General features: G+C 40.1%; 1 protein-coding gene and 4 non-coding genes across 5 annotated transcripts; 4 read left to right on the top strand and 1 right to left on the bottom strand.

Moving 5' to 3' along the window:
* Nucleotides 1-1,401: 1,401 nt before the first annotated feature.
* On the bottom strand, nucleotides 1,402-19,660 carry amer3 (APC membrane recruitment protein 3). Its single transcript, XM_036556439.1, has 2 exons — nucleotides 17,007-19,660; nucleotides 1,402-2,159 (listed from the first exon to the last, which is right to left on the bottom strand). The coding sequence occupies exon 1, from the start codon at nucleotides 19,630-19,632 to the stop codon at nucleotides 17,023-17,025; it is 2,610 nt and encodes an 869-aa protein (XP_036412332.1). The 5' UTR covers nucleotides 19,633-19,660; the 3' UTR covers nucleotides 1,402-2,159; nucleotides 17,007-17,022.
* Nucleotides 9,926-10,008, top strand: trnal-uaa. Its single transcript has one exon. It is a non-coding gene; the product is annotated as a tRNA-Leu (tRNA).
* trnal-uaa lies at nucleotides 13,200-13,282 on the top strand. Its single transcript has one exon. It is a non-coding gene; the product is annotated as a tRNA-Leu (tRNA).
* On the top strand, nucleotides 14,324-14,406 carry trnal-uaa. The gene has a single exon. It is a non-coding gene; the product is annotated as a tRNA-Leu (tRNA).
* Nucleotides 14,598-14,680, top strand: trnal-uaa. The gene has a single exon. It is a non-coding gene; the product is annotated as a tRNA-Leu (tRNA).
* Nucleotides 19,661-21,161: the final 1,501 nt, after the last annotated feature.

The raw sequence follows: 21,161 nt of genomic DNA, 5'->3' as shown, positions 1-21,161 counted from the left end.
CACAGCACAGCACTAGTATCCAAATAGGGGTGCTAGCAGAAGTTAGCATTACCACAGAGGTGTTTCTTTTTCTCCACATTTTTGACCAAACTCTCACATTTATGTCTAACGACCTAATAGGTGAGGCTCTCCCCTGCTTTTGCGATTGCTGAACAACTCTATGGCAGCTGTGTGATGATTCTGCAAGCTTCCATTAGCTCTTAGCTACAAATATAAAACCATGGTACACGTGAAACCAGACACCCCAGCAAAGACAGACGTAGCATATAGGACTGGGATGCACAGTCTGGAGATCGTTGATAATGTTAACTTATATAAAATAAAAATAGCTTTAAGTGTTTTCTGAAATGGCCAATGGCTGATTCTACATAACACTATAACAGTAATATCTCAGTTTATGAGGATATTCATGTTCTTCATCTTGAGTGTTCACTCAGAAATATAGCAAAGAGTAGAAGAGCAAACATTTTATCCAAAAATGTAAAACCTTTATATTAACACAGTGGGTCCCAGCTCTGGTCCTTTAGTCCACCTGCACTGCTCAGGTGTATTGTCCTGTTTGAGCACACCTGAACTTCAGAAGGGCTTGATCATTAGAAGAGATGAAAAACTTGACACCAGGGACCAAAATGATCACTGTTGTCCATATTAAAGGGCCAATGTCCTGCATTTTTTAAAATTTATGTTACATTTACGTTTATGTGGCTCTATGTGGTACCAAAAACAGACATAATTCATTTCTACATGATCATTTTCCAGCCTCTCCTTATCCCTTACAATTAGACAAAGAAGCTGTTTTTGTTACTGTGATTTTAAAACTGATATATGTAAATGAGCGCTGTTCTGATTGGCTGCCAAAAAGCAGTCCAGGTTGAAACACTCCTTATAACTTCACCAGGAATGGGTGGTGTAAAACTGTTGTAGGCTGAATAGGTGGATATATGTTCATTAAACTATTTAAAATATGATTTCAATTCAGTTTGAAATATAAGATATGAACTGAAAATATTTTTAATATTTATACTGAAATATTTATAATTGTACTATAGGTATTATACTGCTAATGTGTTTGACTGAATTTCTCTAAATACCAAAAAAATCACCCACAGATGTGCACACTGTACCCTTTTCTCCAGTCTTGATGCTTTGTCTTCTACTTCTACTGGAATTTTTTAAAACAGCTAATCATACACGGTTGAATCATTAACATTAGTATGATTATCATTGGGTTTTATATTGCAAAAAATAAAAAATAATATTGATATATTATCAGTATTACTGATACAATCCAGCGCAGGCGTCTGTCAGCTAATAGAACTGGCAGTTAGTGTTCTCCTCCAAGCGTGTTCAGCTGCCCAGTGATGTTGCTTTAGCAGCAAATTATGGATCTGATATCAGAGGGAAACAAAGAAGAACTGATCTAATGAATCTGACTGTGTGATGTGATTTTGGCTGTGTATTTCTTCCTGTGGAGATTATTTGAGCATGGCAGCTTATGTTTAGATGCTCATCTGAAGCGAAGCCGATTAAAAATAGATCATTTTAAATCATTAGATCAATACTTTTAAAGAAGAAAAAACAGATCAGTATCAGTATTAGTTGATGCTATAGGTTTATCAGTTGATATCGGTATGTTAATATCGGTATCGCAATAGAAAAAGTGGTATTGTGTTATCTCTAGGCATTAGCATTGTATGTTGTCAACGCCCCCCCCTGATACCAGTGACACCAAATCTGCACCTCTGGTTATACCATTAAAACTGAGCCCATCTCTATACATTAGCAATGCCAGCTAAGGTGGACTACAGAACTGGAGCTGGAAACTGTCGGTAAGTGTTCCGTTATTGGAATTGAAAACACTGTAACAGTTAATAGAAAAAGAAGAGTATTGTTTCCGATCAGTGCTACTACTGAGACCACTCTGTCCAGAGTGAAGGAAGCAGGTAGGAAGGAGACAGGTGTCAGTCGGTGAACGGTTCAGATGGAGAGCTACAGATGATCCGGTTGGCAGTGCTGTGAGTCCAGAGGAAGAAAAAAATAACATGCCAACGGAGAGATCTGGACAGCTGGTGGAAGTTTTAGCTGCCAAATACAGTTTTCCACTGGACTGTGATCAATTCAGCTCTGCAGATTCATTTCTGGATCCACACAAAGAGAATCTGTAAAGAAAAGGGGAAAAAATATCAGTGATGATAGACACACACACACACACACACACACATATATATATACACACATATATATATATATATATATATATATATATATATATATATGTGTGTGTGTGTGTATATATGTAACCAGACTTCTTTCCGAGTCATTTTGAGCTGTTTCTTTGGTTCCATTCTTCATGACATTTACACACAATGTAAAGGGCAACAGCTTTACCAGCCTTTTGTTGTCCCCTGTCCCAACTTTTTTGCAACGCGTTGTTGCCATCAAATTCAAAATGGGCATATATTTTTCAAAACACAATAAAATTTCTCAGTTTCAACACTGGATTTGTTGTCTTTGTACTATTTTCAATAAAATATAGGGTTTAAATGATTTGGAAATCACTGAATTTGTTTTTATTTACATTTTGCACAGCGTCCCAACTTTTCTGGAAATGGGGTTTGAGGAAATAAAGGAGAACCCTTCTATTGTGCAGATATATGTGTAGCTTTCTGTCCGCTCTGTCTCTGAATCCTGCACTTCACTCTCCTCAGCAAAGCCACAGAGCTGAATCCAGAATAAACAGTGCGAGGCTTTATTCCCTCCGCCTGGGAAACAGGACAGTCCAGCGTCCCCCCGACTCTAAACCTGCTACACCCTCTCAGCACAGCACATCTGCTCTATAACACGACCCTCTGTGCTCAGAGCGAACCCAGAAACACACTGACTCATTATACTCTACTCTAAAAGCATCACACGGCAGCTTTACATCACATACAACAGCAACTGAACACTGTAAAATCAATACACACAATATGAGAACAATAACAGATATAGATATTGTAGGTACATATTGTAATTGACTGTATAAATAGATATTGATATCAAGGGTCAGTGGGCTTAAAAGAGGGCCATAAAGACAAAACAATGTATAAATAATGAATGTACACACTTAATAAATATAGATCTTTAAGGGTTCTTTAGTAAAGAAAATGGTTTTATATAGAACCATGAACACTCAAAAAACCCTTAGCAAGCTTAAATGCAAGGTTTGAAACACAGGGGGTCCTACGGGGTCCGGAACTTAACCTCTTGGACCCCCTGAATGTCTCAAAATCAATATTCTGGGGGGTCTCTGAAAGTAAACCCATTATGACATCGGAGAAAAATAGATGCTCCAGTCCAGATTCAGTGGAGCTCATTGCTTATCTGCTTCACCCACAATCAGCTTCTGTCTCTGGTGATCTTAACTAACTAGAGCTGCAGCTCTGCTCTGCCTCAGGGTGGCGCTGTAGCAGACCGGTTCACCCAGTTGGTCCTTTATAGCCAAGAAACTGTAGCTCTGCCCGGATTCCTCTGAAAAACTTTACGATGAGCTGCAGCAGATCTGTAAATCTGAAAACTCGCCCAGTTTCCCAAGAGTCTGGAGTGAAGAGTGACTGTTATTAATTTTTTTATAAAAAAAAAAGGAAAAGAGGAAATGATCTCAGTTAAAATGTGGAAGAAAGAGCTTTTCCAAAAGAAGAATTGATCCCCTGCAATGAAAACCAGAGTATGTAATAATAAAAAATAAAATAGAAAACAAACAAAAAAGAACGCTGCTGAAATGGTTCTTTGCATGGTGACATGGTTCTTCAGATGATGGAGAATGTGTTGCATATGGGTCTGTATAGCTCCATAAAGGGTCCTTCCATTGTTACCAGCTTGACAGCGTCACAATAGAATAACCCTTTCTGGGGCTAATTAGAACTCTTTTTCGATAAAGGTTCTATATAGAACCATATACAACATATTCTCCATCAATCTGAATAACCATTTCACCACACAAAGAACCATTAAATTGTGCAAAGCTACATAGAACCATTTTCTTTACTAAAGAACCATCATTTTTAGGAGTGATAGGAAGGCTTCAAATTGAGTCATTATAACATGACTGTATATTTTGTTACTGACATACTGCAGAAAAATAAGATTTTAAAAGGAAAATGATACTTTAATAAGTTATCTATGGTATAAAATATGTTTGTTGCGTCATTTGGGGAGGGGTAGGGTAGCTTCCTGGAGGGCCAAATTAAACGTCCTCAAGGGTCACGCTTTGGGCAGCAGAGCTATAAATAAACATGCTCAGGCTTTAATGTGGTAATTTATTGCAAACAGACCCTGAAATGATGATCACTTGTACAAAACATTCAGAGAAGCTGAGTGGAGTAAAAGATGAACACACCTGATGCTTCGCTGCTTAGAGCCTGGAAACATAAACACTGACACACAGTGGCAGAAAGATTACACTGCAAGACGCAGTGCTGACCTCAGCTCTGTGATTCAGGGGTGTCCAGTCTTATTCACGACGAGCCAGGATTGCTGCAGGTAACTGACTGAGACAAGCTGATGAAAGAGGTGGAACCAAGTGTTTTGAAGTAAAACCTGCAGCTACACTGACCCTTTTTGACATTAATAAATGTATATTTCATCTATATATCAACATATAAAAATCTACTTACCTTTGGCGGTAATTATGTTGGTGATATATCTTTTTTCATGTGTAAATGGAGCACATATTTTCATTTTAGGCAAATTTAGTGCTTTACGTTTACAGTTGTACGCTAGGTTTCAAAACCCCTCATCAAATTCCACCATTATTTTGACTCGGAACGATACTGAGCAGGTACTATTTGGGTGGTGGATCATTCTCAGCACTGCAGTAACACTGACGTGGTGGTGGTGTGTTAGTGCTAAAGTCAGAGCCGATAGCTCATCTGCTGCTGCACAGTTTGTGTTGGTCATCCACTAGTCCTTCATCAGTGGTCACAGGACGCTGCCCACAGGACGCTGTTGGCTGGATATTTTTGGTTGGTGGACTATTCTCAGTCCAGCAGCGACACTGAGGTGTTTAAAAACTCCAGCAGCACTGCTGTGTCTGATCCACTCAGACCAGCACAACACACACTAACACACCACCACCACGTCAGTGTTACTGCAGTGCTGAGAATGATCCACCACCCAAATAGTACCTGCTCTGTGAGGGTCCATGGGGGTCCTGACCACTGAAGAACAGGGTAAAAGGGGGCTAACAAAGTATCAGAGAAACAGATGGACTACAGTCTGTAACTGTAGAACTACAAAGTGCACCTATATAGTAAGTGGAGCTGATAAAATGGACAATGAGTGTAGAAACAAGGAGGTGGTCATAATGTTACGCCTGATCAGTGTATAGCTGAGGAAAAACGCTAAGCATCTCGTAACATAGATGGCAAAACCAAATAAATAAAATAGACCGAAACAGAGAAAATAATAAGAAAATAAGATAATAAAGAGAAATAATAAAAGTTTGAAAAAAATAATCAGTAATAGTAGACCATGCATTCAACAATGAGAACAAAATCAAACAATAAGAACCATTCAAACAATAAAAATCAACTAAAGAAAGTACTAACAGGAGTAAAAAGGGTGAAAGCAAAAAATAAATAAATAAATAAACTGGCTAAAGGATTACAGTGAGCTTTAAATAACTCTCAGGGGTTTTCCAAGTTGCCGGAGCACAAAGAGAAAAAAAACGATTTTCCTTGATAAGTAAAAAACGAGCACCTTGCAGTGCAATCCAATCACTGAAGCGAGTTCTGTAACTTAAATATGGTATTTTTGGAAAAAAAAACAACAACAGAACAGAAAGTATGCTATACATTTTGCACAGGCCAGATTTTAGATATTTTCTTTTCATATATGCTAAATTCAGCAAATAATTGTGCATGAAAATGTGCAGAAGTGTGTTCCCTGTAGAGGATATGTAAACTTATTCACACTTAGAAACATGGAATTCGACCAGGGGGTGCCCAAAGTTTTGCACATGTTTGGAAATTCAGTGCACCACTTTTATTTGGTGAACGGTTAATTATGGAAAACACACACATTACACAAACACCCAGGTTAAATAAGCTGGTAAACAGTGATAAAGAGTGGTGAACGTGCTTTTGGCGGTAGGGAGCCGCCGGGCCTGTTTAGAGAGGAAGTGTCCTCTCATATTTTCCAGATGTGGAATCACACAGCTGTAGAGAGGCAGTATAAAATGACCATTGAGTGCTTATGGTCCCCCTGTGGCCGTGACATCACCTCACACAATGGTCCATCTGATATTAGAGCTCTGCACTGTTTCCTCTCGGAGGAGAACCTCGGTACTCTGTTTATTTTCAGGGAGAATCTCGATTTCATCTTATTTTAATACAAGAGATCTTTTCTTTGTCAGTTTACCGTTTAGGAACCAAATTAGGTTTATTTTGAGTAAACAAATATCAAACAGGTAAATATTTGTGAGGAAAGTTGATTAGTTTATAAATGTTCAGTTGGACAATTACCAACCAAACAGTGCTCAGAAGTAGTAATGCTAACCAATTAGCACTCAGTAGCAGTAATGCTAACCAATCAGCACTCAGTAGCAGTTATGCCAACCAATCAGCACTCAGTAGCAGTAATGTTAACCAATCAGCACTCAGTAGCGGTTATGCTAACCAATCGGCTTTCAGTAGCATGAATGCCAACCAATCAGCACTTAGTAGAAATTATGCCAACCAATCAGCACTCAGTAGCAGTACTGCTAACCAATCAGCACTCAGTAGCAGTAATGCTAACCAATCAGCACTCAGTAGCAGTAATGCTAACCAATCAGCACTCAGTAGCAGTAATGCTAACCAATCAGCACTCAGTAGCAGTAATGTTAACCAATCAGAACTCAGTAGCAGTAATGCTAACCAATCAGCTCTCAGTAGCAGTAATGCTTACCAATCAGCACTCAGTAGAAATGATGTCAACCAATCAGCACTCAGTAGCAGTAATGCTAACCAATCAGCACTCAGTAGAAATGATGTCAACCAATCAGCGCCCAGTAGCAGTAATGTTAACCAATCAGCACTCAGTAGTAGTAACGCTAACTGATTCCTCTGTCTGTAGTTAGTGGCGTGATTCTGTCCACAGAATACTGAATAAGGCAACTAATAACATACTGAACCCTAGTTTTAGGGTGGAGTATCCCTTTCTGTCAAAACATTATTTAGGCAAAAGCTGCTCTTCATACCAAGGAAGTCACTTTGATGAACATGAAGCTGAAGATCAACACACACAAAGCTGCTTCACGCTAAATAAACCTTTACTGGTATTTTTTTCTACTTTAATTGGAAATTAACATCAATAATTACAAGACGTGCCGAAACCTTCCACAAACAGCACGTCTCTCTGTTTCCGTAACAGAGCCAAACAAAAGCACCCACAGACGCTCAGTTATGAAGCCAAAAAAAGTCCCGAGTCTTCTTTTGCATTTAAATGACGCTTTGAAATCCGAGCAGACAAATGAATATGAGCCACAAACACCGTCGCCGTGGTTACCACCTTCAATTAACTAACCGTTTCTGACTCCGACTGTTTTATTCTGTCGGCAGGAACTGGCAGAAGATGTGAAGGTTAACAGAGACAGTAATCCTGACGGAGAAGAGAAGCGCGGCTCTTTTTCGTTCACGTTTATTCAGAGAAGTGACTCATTACTCAGGCGAGTTAAACAGCTACAGCACCAGCTGCTGTTTAATCTACCGCCAGCTCTCAGAGCAGCGTGGAAGGGCCTACATCAGGCAGTGAGCGCTGTGAGCACTTATTCACTGACACTAAGGCTTAACAGCAGCTTTATATGCTCGCTATGAAAGCCGAGGCAGCTGGCAGGCCTGCGCTGTCTGCCACAGCGACGGACCCTTGAATTACTGTCACCAGCAACAAAGAACCCAACTATGAGACCCTTCCATCTCCATCCACACAAAGCTGGAGAAACAAAGCTGCAATCATTTTCCTTCAACAGTGTCAGGCCGTAAATCTCATTTGTCAGTCCATCTCTCCTCCGAGACCTGCCTCCAGAGAACCTGTAGAGAGGAGAACTCCCACTCTGCAATGACTTCCGGGTTTCTCAACCGCTAGAGGGCGCTCCCGAGCGAGTCCAAAATGAATGGGCTGATATGGAGCCTTTGAGCAAAATTTATAGTTTATAAATGCTGAAACATTTTTAATGTAAAAGAATGCAATTATATCCTGAACACAGAGCAGCATAAAACATGTTAACACTGCTGTTATATTTTTAAGAGCTTTTAAATTCGAGTTAACTTAGGAGTTTAAAACGGCGCCTCATGTACATTCAAGTGTGTATGTTCAATGAGCTGCTCTACTCACCAACCAATCAATCAATCAACCCTCATTTACAATGTAACCGAGTAATACAGGAATCAGGGGTTGAGAAGTTGTGCAGTAAAAAAGTAAATCAAATGCTCTAACTAAATGATAAAAATAATAAAAGTAAAATTTAATAATAAGAAGGTACCAATAAACTGTTGAATCAGTAAACAATTAAAATTACAATATAACAACTTGTCAATAAATAAAAACATACATTAATGAAATAAAAGAAATAGATGTAAGACAATAAATTGACAATAATAAAAGAAATCAAAAGAATAAAAAGAATGATGAAAAGTAAAGAGATAAAAGTAAAAAAATAAAAGTCAAAAGTAAAAACAACAGTTAAAACATACCAAAAGCCATATTAAAAATAAAATAAAGTCAAATAAAGCAGTGCCAGGCTGTGTGGAGCTGGTTAGAGACTAAAAGTTTAAAATGTTCATGTGACACCAGAGAGCGAAGTTTTAGAGTTTCCTGTGATGAATTCCAGCTCACTGGTGCTGTAGCTAAAAGCAATCAGCGCTCAGTAGCAGTAATGTTAGCGTTCTGCTGCCCAAAACCTGTTTACCGTAGAAAACAGGAAACATACAGGAGAGTTTTCTGTGCTTTTTTAGTGAAACACGTCCTTCTACTGTCTAAAATTAAAGAAACGCTCTGAGCGAGAGATTAGAAACTATTTTAACTTTTCGTTTTTAGCCGTTGAGCTCGATTTATTCCCATTTCATTGAGGACTCGCTCGCGGGCGCCCTCTGCTGATTAGCAGTCCTGTTTTTGATATAACGGGGGAAATAGGAAGCGGCCAGGCTCCTAAACCGGCTCTGCTATCTCATCCCCAAGTCCGGGAAATGATGTCTCATTGTTTTTGAAAGTCACGTGATTAAAATTGAACTAAAATGAAGTGTACGAAACTGTAAACAGCAAGCAAAAATAGTTGTCAAGTAAATAAACTCAATATTTCTGCAAAACAACTTCCTAGTTTGTATTTTTGCTCCGATTCTGCAGTATATTTAGATGTACACTAAACTTAAGTCACAAATATATATTCGTGGAATTTTAATATCAATATGGTTGATTAGTGAAGTAGCTGCCCAGCTAATATTACCAAGGCTATTCTCAGAACCTCCATCAGGCTTGACTGGATTTATGCAATGTTTATTTTTATTATAAAACAATCAGACTAAGAAAACCAGCTAGCAGTTTTGATTGCGAGCAACTTTGCGTTACATTTTCTCAGTCGTTTACTTTTAAGGCATCTCTTTTGTCAACAATCACATGTTTGTTTTCTTACTGTATTTACGAATAACATACTGGCTTAAGTGTTTTAATAACAACACTATAAAATCATTTTAAAAACAATTTACTTAACTACTCAATAAACGACAGGGAAGAATATAATTAAAGCAAGCATTTAGCACGGTTTCCCTCAGAAGGCTACAGCTGAATTCCATTTAACTTACATTAAAATTAAGATTATTTTTCCCTCTCCAGTAAAGTTACTAATTTGGAGATGAGCATTTTTCTTTGGATATTATTAGGTGTTTCCAATATTTTGGCTAGGCTCTATGTGACCAGGATGGCCGAGTGGTTAAGGCGTTGGACTTAAGATCCAATGGACAAATGTCCACGTGGGTTCGAACCCCACTTCTGGTACAACAAGTGAAAAAAATGAAAAATCAAGCCAAGTTTTAACTTTGCTTAAAAGATGATAATAATATAAAATAATAGCTGTGTTTCCTGACTGTGAGCTTTGAAAGTTGAGGCAGAAATCAGCTGTGGAGGCGTCTTGCATCACAAGCAAATATCACCATCAGAAAAATGAAACTCATCCATACAAAGCGCGACAAACAAAACTGCCATGTGTGGTTTGATTGAAGGGCTTCTTCAGAGTTGCCAGCACCAGACGGCCTCGCTGAATTATTAATGCGAATTCTACTTAACCTTCATTTCAGCTTCTATTTTCACTGCCCTAAATCTGAATTATTAAAGAGGCTGACCCAAAAAAGGTCACTGAAGTATTTTAACAATATTAGCTTAGAGATAATAATTATTAGCAGCATAAAAAAACAAATCACGGGAGAAATGCAGGACAGGTGTTCAATGATGCTTTAACTTCTTAGACATGAGGCTGTGCATTACAGTGATTTTACCATCGATAAGAGTGTTAATAGGCACAAAACCAACTCTGATTCTGCACAATTTACTGTTCCAGTAAATAATTCCATTTGTTATCAAAAATAAACCCATAAAAACAATTCTTCCACAAAGCAATGCAGCTTATTTAAAGAGTAATGAGCCAATTTTTCCAAATTTCTGCATAATTAATTGGTGAGGATGTAAACAGAGCAATTCAGAGTGGTTTGGTGTGAAACGCTCTGTTCTAGAGAAACTTCACAGAGGTGGTGATAGGAACCAGACGTCCACCTCTAAAAGCTCCCTCACAGAAAGTTACTACATGAAATGGTTATGAATTCACTGCCTGATGACTGAGACACTGTTTTATGATCGTTTTGAGAAGTTTTTGGCCTTAAACTCCATTCATGGTGGAGGGATACATGCAGGGCGCTGTGAGGCAAAATAGTCCCCAAAGAAAACTTATTATTTCAGATTTTCCACTATTTTCCATCATCAACATTCCATATAAACTCAGAAGACTCGTGTAGGTTCACTGGTGGTTCTGGATAGTAAATAAAATGTCTATATTTGTGTTGTAGTCATGACGACCCCTGGTTCATATCACCACCACTGTAAAGACACCTTAACCATTTCATGCCAAACCACTCTGAATCACTCTGTTTACATCTCACACACTAAACTATGCAGATATTTTGAAAACAGGTTCAAATTCCCCTTTAATAGGGTTATGGTTATTTGGTTTTGGATAACTTTTGAATAACATTGATGCAGAATTATAAAACAAGCTCTGGTTCTAAATACACATGGTTTTTTAAGTGTTCACTAAAAAGTCTTTACTAAAGAACCCTTGAAGAACCATCTTATTTAAAAGTGAACATCTTTCAGTTCCATATTGCTGCTTAGGAAACTTATATTGGTTGGCAGAATAATGGTTTATTATAATTATTAAATTATTTTTTCATTATTATTTGAAGTATGCAGCGTTTATGATGCTGTATAGAAGCAGTCAGCCTGAAAGGATCAGCCAATCAGGGTTGAGAACCAAAACTATCTGTTTAGAGCAGTTAATTACTGTCTGTGGTGTCTGCGGTAATTAAGAGGCTGAGATGGCTCTTGTCCGGCTCACAGCGGTGACGCCGTCAGCTTTCCCTGAGATACCCTGTTGCTATGGTTTCCAGGCAGAGAGCTGTAAGGAGGAGATCTTGAGATGTTGTTTAAAAAACCCTTGATATTCAAAACCTCTCATCTCTGTCATCAGTTTCCTCACGTTCTCCTCTGAGAGGAATCGTCGCCACTGAGCTCTACAGACCTGTTTAAAGAGACTCATTCGCACATCATCTGTAAATACGAGGGCTTTACATCTGACTCTGAGTCGATCAAATTACGATTCTTTAGGAAATGATTCAGTTCATCATAAAAGTTCACATTTCAAATATAAAGCAGTTTGGAAAGTTTTCTTTGGAAAACAATTCATCATGAAATTTTATATATCAATCAGTTTAATTGTGATTCTCTAAGAAATTATTCATCCTGAAATGTTACAATTTAAGTATGAATCAGTTCAATTGCGATTCTTTGGGAAATGATTAAAATCATCATGAAATCTGATATATCAGTGTGAATCAGTTTACTTACGATTTCTTGAGTTGTTTTTCAATTATTATGAAATTTCACATACCAGTGTGGATATGTTTAATTGCGATTCCCTAAGAAATGATTCAATTCATCATGGAATTTTAACATTTTAAATATGAATCAGTTTAACTATGATTCCTTGTGACATGATTCAGTTTATCATGAAATCTCATATATCAATATAATTCTTTGGGAAATTATTAAAACAATCATGAAATCTGATGTCCATCAATATGTCATATATCAATATATCAATATATATATATATGATTCTTTGAGAAATTACTGGATTATTTATGCAGTCTCACATTTCAATACGATTCAATTTACGAAATAATTCAGTGCATCAAGAAATCTTAACTTTCATCACAATGTGATGATATTATTATTATTATTATTACTATGATAATAACAATAATAATTATTATTACAAATATGATTTCATTATCTATTCACACTTTTTTTAAACTTGAAAATAGAAACATTTATTTTGACCCAAAAGAACGATTGCACACTTTATCGACTATTATTATAATCAGTTCTAGAATTCAAAACATCTACACAGTCACCACCATCAGATCCATGTATCAGGATGCACGGATGCACATTTACACCTCCGTATATGGTGTATATTGCTGTCTGAGTTGTACACATGACTACATGTGAACGTTTTGTGTTGGTGTATATTATATTAATCGATTATATTTGGATGTTATGATGCAGTGATGAATTTTTACATGCAGTAAAAACAGAGATGCACAGTGTGTGTCTCTCAGTGCTCGGTGGTACAGTGTGTGTAGGGGAGGGCTAATAATAGCCCCTCAGTGAGTCTACTCCGCTCCTCCTGGCGTCCTAATTATAGATCCAGTCCACCCAGGCTGAGTGACAGAGGCACCAGATCAGCTCATTACGACAGAGCCTAAAGCAGCTGTGCTGAACGCTGCAGAGAAACTGACTGACACCAGCACAAAACTGTAGCTCTGCTCGGAATACAGAGGAAAACTGCAGCCTCTGATCTGTTTACAGGACGAGTCTGCTGATACTACCTTTTTCTTTAAAAGCTATGAATAGGAACCAGGATGGCTGAGTGGTTAAGGCGTTGGACTTAAGATCCAATGGACAAATGTCCACGTGGGTTTGAACCCCACTCCTGGTAAATGATGAGCCCAAAAAGGGCTCTGTGGATGTTCTGGCAACGCGTTTGGTTGTAAATGCTCAAGCTTGACAGCAGAAGCCCTTCTGGTGCTACAAACTCATCATTTAGCAGAGTTCTAACCCACATGGACATTCGCCCATTGGAGCTTAAGTCCAACACCTTAACCTCTTGGCCATCGTGGTGCACATGTGTGGCTTTAAAAGCTGACATAACTGGACTGTTGACCGTTTTGATGGTTTACCAAGAATTATGGTTTGGTTTTTCATTACCTACACTCTCAAAACGTTCTCTGCATGGTGAAACAGGTCTTCAGATTGATGGAGAATGTGTTGGATATGGTTTTATATAGAACCTTTTGAAAAGGATTCTATATAGCACCAAAGAGGGTTCTGCTGTTGTTACAGTGTCAAGCCTGCAACAATAGAAGTACTTTTTTGTGCCCGATAGAACCAAATAAATCAATCTGAAGAATCATTTCACCATGCAAAGAACCATTTAAGCATGCCAACGGTTCTTTGAGTGTTAAGAGTTGTATATAGTGTCTGTCTTTACTAAAGAGAACCACATTTTAAAAAACCCTTTGTAGCACCAAAAGGGCTTCTGCTGTCAAGCTTTACTGGCTTGAGCATTTACAACCAAAAACATTGCCAGAACTATCCGTCAGAACAACCGCAGAGACCCTTTTAGGGCTCATCATCTACCAGGAGTTGGTTTTGAACCCACATGGACATTTTTCCATAGGAGCTTAAGTCCAACGCCTTACCAATCAGCCATCCGGGCGCACGCTTACTGTGAATAAAGAAATAGGCTGACCTATGGGGCTGTTGGCCCTTTCATTGCCTACATGCTTAAAGTGTTCTCTGCATGGTGACATACTTCTTCAGACTGATGGAGAATGTGTTGGGTATGGTTTTATATAGAACCATTTTGAAAAGGATTCTAACTAAAGAACCCTTAAGGAACCACATTTTCAAAAATGTAGGTAATGAAAGGTCAACAGCCCAATAGGTCAGCCTATTTCTTTACATACAGTAAGCATGCACCAGGATGGCCGAGTGGTTAAGGCGTTGGACTTAAGATCCAATGGACAAATGTCCACGTGGGTTCGAACCCCACTCCTGGTAGATAATGAGCCCAAAAAGGGCTCTGTGGATGTTCTGGTAATGAGAATGTGTTGGGTATGGTTTTATATAGAACCATTTTGAAAAGGATTCTAACTAAAGAACCCTTAAGGAACCACATTTTTAAAAATGTAGGTAATGAATGGTCAACAGCCCAATAGGTCAGCCTATTTCTTTGACTGCAGGGAGCATGCACCAGGATGGCCGAGTGGTTAAGGCGTTGGACTTAAGATCCAATGGACAAACGTCCACGTGGGTTCGAACCCCACTCCTGGTAAAAGACCAGCTTTAATGGAACCTTAAAGGCCTTATGAGATGAACACCTTGTTTATGCAAATAAAACATCAGGTGGTTCTTCTGTATTATGTGTACTAGTGTGGCTTTAATGGAGACTGCAGACCCAGCTGGTCTGTGAGAGACTGAGAAGCAGACAGAAGTCCACTCTGACAGGCTCTGTCTGTGTATATAATCTGTGCAACGCTCCACACACGGCAACCCAGCTTAGCTTCTGCCTAACGCTAATGCTAAGCGTGTGAACTGGAGGAGAAAATGATGGCTGCAAGCATTTCAGCACAGAGAGAAACTGGCAGCAGGACAAAAGACAAGGACACAGCTTTCCCCCCTGAGGCCCTGAGAGCATCATCACTTACCCCAGTGTCTGTTACAGCACTCCACCAGCACAGACGCTCAATATTAATGGCCCGTCTGAGGACTGGACTGCTTCAGCTCCTCCAGCTCAAGGGCTAAAGGTATTTATCAGAGCCATCAAGTAAATGTACTGACACACGAACAGTTACCATCTAATATGTTACCAGAGCTATGCATGACCTCCACAATCACATCTGTATGTCTGTAATCACACCCCTGAATATTTAATGGGACGTTCTGCAGTGAACAAAGAGCATTTCCACCTCAGTCAGCTCTCAAAGACATTGAGTCTTCAAGAATGGTCCAATATCACGCAACTCAACTTACAAGACTGAAACAGTTCTAAAGGCAAAGGGTCAGGCATTTAATACTTTATATTATTAGATGATTCCATTATTTCAGCTCAGCTAAAACCCAAACCAGACAGTTAAGCCTTGGACTTAAGGTCTAATGAACAAATGGCCAATTTATAGTCTATGCGACAAGTGTCGCTCAACAAAAAAACCTGAGGTCGGCAGATGTCGCAGTGCTGTAGTCTTTTTTAGTCCTGCGGGAGCACCTACAGTCTTGTAAGTCAAACTTATGCTGACAGTCAGAAGAACTACCCATTTTGATAAGAAAGGCAATGGCATGCAAACCAACCACAGATCACTGCTTACTGGCTTTAAAATGAACCAATGGTCAGTGCAGCGGCTATGTCTATCTCCGGAAGACTCGCCAAGGTTACAAAACAGCATTCTTAATCAGGATTAAAACCAACTAACAGGTACATAATATGTCGTTAGGCATTTCCATGATTTTGGCGAAGTAGAAAGACTGAACCCGGGGTGGATTTAGGTTAAGGTGTTGCACTTAAGATCCAGTGGAAGAATGTCAAAGCCTCAAACCTCATTCCTGATAAATGGGGAGCTTTGCTCAGTAGAGATGATGCACTGTAAACCTCTGCAGAGCACAAAAGTTACATACAAGAAGCGTATACAGGTAATGAAAAAACAAACTGTCTTTCTTGGCAAACCCTCAAAACAATCAACAGTCCAACAGGTCAGCCTTTGTTAGACGTAGGCGTGGTGTACGATTTCGATCCAATAAACTTTTTGTCAAATTCAATTTATATCCCCTCATGGGCCTCTAACTATCTGTTCTATATGCGCACAGGAAAAAGTTCTGGCGTTGGCACACAGCCCTGGCTCTCATTTTCTCATTCCACCTTAAATCATGCAGCAGTTCCGTTTTGTGCCTGAGGCACCTGAATGTAATTGCTGCACCATTTAAGGTGGAACGGGAAAACTGGAAAAAAGATTCTGTTGAAAAAAATGCTGATGCCTGCTTCATAGAGTTAAAAGGCATGAAAACGGATGAGGAGGTCACTCCTGCTTGACAGGTGGGCAGCCTTAACTTATTAACTGTTTCACAGAGCCAGTAGGTCAGTACTGTTTTGTCCCATTTGCTAATGTTTATGATAGCAACTGGTTAGCTTTGCAGCAGGAATTGTAGTGACAGTTTGCTAACCCATAATCCATTACATTACTTGCTGTGTCGTTGTTCGCTTTAACATTACATCATGAGATGTAGCCCAGTTTGCTAGCCCAGTGTTCTTTGCCTTGGCAATGTGTGTCCCTAAATTTGGGGCAGTGGAGATTCTGAAGGAGCACTGAAGGTGTTTGTTTTGCTGTTGAGTTAAAAAACTAACATAATCAATAAAAAATCGATGTTCTCTAGAATCGTATACTTTAAGATCCAATGGACAAATGTCCACATGTGTTCAAACCCCCTTCCTGGTAAATACTGAGCATGAATGGAACCCAAAAGGGTGGTGATCTTTGAAATCATGCAGTAGTGAGTAAACACCGCAGGCTGTTGGATCATCTTTTGGGACTACAGCTATAATCTCAGAATAAACAGATTAAACACCTACACACATTAGCAAGCAGATTTTAGCTGAAAGAACACAGTACCTGTTTGGCAGAGGCCTCATTTCTTCATCCTACGCTTTCTTTCCACCTTCTTCTCCTCTGGGAACGCAGAGTCAAACGGTCCATCCTGGTTCACCACAGGCTTCCTGTGTCGCTGTGATCTTTCTTGAGGTTTCTCTTTGACTTTGTGATGCCCTTTTCTAGAAATCTCGGACCAGTCAGCGCTTGAGAGCGGGAGGGACGTGGGTCTAGAACCTTGAGATACATCTGTGTCATGGAGCGTCTTAGTTTGCGGGTAGCAAGGACTCTTGTATGTTTCCAGAACTAAGTCATCTGAATCATTTGTTGTGACAAGGCCAAGCCCCTCTGCTTCCAACACGGAAGGACTGTGGATATCATGGTTGAAGCCATTTTTGACGTGAGCGCATTCGCTAACATGGAGACCTCCTTTTGCTCCTGTCTTTGTTTTCTTCTTGTGCTTGGTCTTGAGGTACTTCCTGGCATGATCTTTCTTGGGTTGTGCATCTGTCACTGGCTCAGTGATAGCTCTTCTTTCATAATCAGACAAGTTCTGATACTTATTAATCCTTAGTGAAGACACCTGACTAGCGCATTGCTCCACTAAAGAAAGAATGCTGATGTCACTTGCTACCCCACAACTGCTGCTTGGAGATGGGAGTAGACCACCTTTTATTGACTGGGGAGTTCCTGCAGGCTTAGACTGTTGAAGGCTGGCATGGGCCCAAAGCTCTGAAGTCTTTATTTGCTCAATGAAGGAGGTGCAAGAATGGCACAGGTGCAGTTCTTTGGCACCATGTTTCAGGGAGGCCTTGCAAGATTCACAGAGAGACTCTTTGTTTATAGCAAGCACAAACAAAGAACTTGTTCCAGAGCCAGGAGAATGCACCATTGGAGACTGCAAGTCTCTAGTAGGAGTCAAAGGGGAGTTGATGTTGAATATCCGGAAGCACACATGACTTGTTGGAGTCCTTGGTTGGCTCTCTGGTGTTGTAACAGTTGAAACCACTCCATTGTGTTGTTTTACAGTGTCCACCGATAGATGACCAACATCTAGCTGACAAGTATCCCTCGACTTAAAGTCATTTAAGATGTCCTCTCGACTATTTGTACTCCTTAGAGCTGTCCTTCTTGGCACATTCAGAATCCCTGCTGATTGGGCTTTGTCTTCTAGGCATACATCTCCATTGTCTCCACTGGTAGTCTCTGGAGAACCCAACTCTGCTGGGCTACCTTTGCATGTCTTCTGCTTCAACCAGTTAACTATACCCATTGCCAACGATATCTCTGTGTCGCAAAGCTTCAGCAGGCAGTCCTTCCCAGCCCAGTTACTCTGCAGAAGCTCATGGCTGATGAAGTCCACTGCAAGAGGAGGAGCCAGGTTCTCTTCGGCTCCAACATGGAAGCTGTACATGGATAACGGAAGGTCACTTGACTGGCCAATGATGCTCTGGGTCAGGTCCATCTCATCATCAAAGATGGGGGTCATTTCTGCCTCACTGGGATCATAAAATAGCTCGTACAGGGCATCTCCGCTGTAAGTGTCCCGAGGGAATTTTCTAGAATGGACTGGTGTTAGTGAGCTTCTGGTGTGGTCCTCGTTGGAAACGTAATCACAATAACCCTCATCACTGGTGCTTTCTTGGTTCTCACTTTTCGGAGTGCCCAAGTTAGCATTCAATTCTGTAATCTTTGCCTCTGAAGATCTTCCTGAGATGGAAGGGTCTTCTAAGGGATTAGCTGTCTTGTTTGTGGACGGTGATATAGAAGCTGGTGTTGAAGTTGCATTACTGTCTGGGCCAAAAAGAATGGTCCTGTTGAAGGTCTCCCACATTCCAAACAGGTCTAACACTTCAGGTTGAGCAGGAGATGCTAGCTGCTCTTTGCCACCCTGAAAGGCAGCACCTATTGGACTTCGCCTTGGAGTTTCACCAGCAGTCTCGAGCTTAAGAGTTCCCTCGTGTGACACAAGGTACTCCTCATCTGCAAATATCTCTCCACATCCAGCTTGAGAGCCGAAGCTTTTCAGCGATGCGGCATCCTCGCAGACATTATTGCAACATTCACTCGAGGAATCAGAAAGTGAGTCTTGGGAGGTCCTGGTCCGATCACGGCGTCTTGATGGCTTCTTGGTCCGTTTCAACGTTGGTCTGTGCTCCCTTGACACACATGGTGACGTGGCTTTCTCGCTGCTGTGCTTCTTTTGAACGAAAAACTCCTTGATGGTCTTCTTGGGCTTCCTAAGAAAGATCCTCTTCTTTGGAATGGACTTGGCTATTGAAGGCACGAACGGTACTTGAGGTGTAAGATTGCGGTAATCGATGATTTCGCGGTTGCTTCCAGATGTGTTCTGATTCTCACGTAGCACCATATGAGTTGATCCAAACCCAGCAAAGCTGGCACTGTTGACGAGCCTGCGGGGACAATACGTGGTAGGAGTCCAAGTTCCATCTCTGTACCCAGGGCTTACTGCTCTCTCTATTACACAGTCATGGGTTCTGCTCTTTTTAACAGAGCTACAGGCTTGACTGCAGCTCTCTGGACTGGTACTAAACTCTTCTGAAGGCATATCCAGGGAGGCTGGAATTGGCAGACTTTCTGGAGAACCATCTGCATTGTTTACGGTGGCAGCTTTATGATCTGGGGCCATAAGCGGTCCATGTTCTTGATCGCCATGAATTTCTTCCTTTTCTGGATCAGTTTTGGGGCTGTTCCTGCCCCCTTGAGGCTGCTTTTGGGTCTTGGGCAACTCCATACAGCCTGGTCACATGCATAACTACAAATGGAAAAGACAAAATATGAAGATTTCAGTTGTATTTAATTATATGAAGTATGGCATAAAAGTCAGAGACAGCCCTTTTTGTTTGCATAATTTCCAGCCAAAATGGCCATTAAGTACAAGTTCTTCATTAAAATAAGACAAACAAAACTGCCCCCATCAGATAAACAGCACTTAAAGCTTTCATCTTTGAGATAGAGGAGAAAATCAAGCTGCTTCAGATCTGAAAACATCCACAGGTGTTTCTGTCCATCCTTCCACTGTGAGAAGACGACTCAGTGTTGTGGGTCTGAAAGGATGTGTAGCTGTCAAGAAGAACCTCACTGAGAAAAGGAGACGGACACATCAAACAAAGAAGCTGAACGATGGACTGACCACCCCAGAGTCCAGACCTCAACACCACTGAATGTGTTTGATTACTTCAGAAAATGATCAACCAGCTTCTAAGACTGAACTTTGGAGGTGTGTCTGCAGATTCTTTGAGGAACTGAAAGTGAGTCTCCTGAAAAGAATGGAAGCTGGAATAAAGGTAGAGAGTGACTCATTAAACACTCACACAGCTGATATACACGGTGATTCAAAAAGATTCATCTGATTTCAAAGCGCCATATTTTTACCACCGTGAGGCTCCTAGGAACCAATCACAATCCAATTGAAAGTGTGCGTCATAGAGTGTCTGACTGTCAGTGGAAGATGGCTCCCTTCAGTCTGAGAGGAGATGAGACCCCTGAGCAGAAAGCGTTCTGCGTTCTCCACTTCAATAAGAGTGAATCCGTCATAACTGTGCAATGTGATTTTCGTGGGCAGTGAAGCTCCAACAGCTCAGCGTTCGTCGTTGGTTCCACAACACTGGATGATCTCCGAAATCGCACTGAAAGAGCCGCGAGTGCAGCGACACCCGACACGCTCAATCCAGTATGGATGAGTTTGACTATGGTGTTGATGTTGTCTGTACAGCTGGAGGAGGTTCATACTGAGACCTTGTACAATTACATAATAAACTTTATGCTCATTTAAACCATTTACAGTTTACTGCATTGATCTGTAATGATTTACAGGTGAAATAAATCATTTTGAAATCAGACGAATCTTTTTGAATCACCCTGTATTTAGCTGTTGAGGCTTCTTTGTGATTTCTGCTTTTTCTGATGCTGAAAAATGAAAAACTTGTATTTAAAGGCTGAAAATGAAATAAATGAAGGGTCTCTGCTCAAATATGCATTTTTTATTTGAATAGCTGTATTTAGTCTTAATTACAGTATCAAATACCAGATTCAAAATCAAATATTTTACCTCCCTTTACACAGTCTATGAGGCACACTACGTAATCTGAATTAAGAAAAATTATAATCATGACAAAAAACTGAAATTTAGAAATGCATTCAATGCTAAAAAATAAA

Source organism: Colossoma macropomum, unplaced genomic scaffold, assembly GCF_904425465.1.
Source record: "Colossoma macropomum unplaced genomic scaffold, Colossoma_macropomum, whole genome shotgun sequence".
Taxonomy (NCBI): Eukaryota; Metazoa; Chordata; class Actinopteri; order Characiformes; family Serrasalmidae; genus Colossoma; species Colossoma macropomum.
The sequence above is the reverse complement of the archived record's forward strand: the minus strand, read 5'-3'. Positions and strand labels throughout refer to the sequence as shown.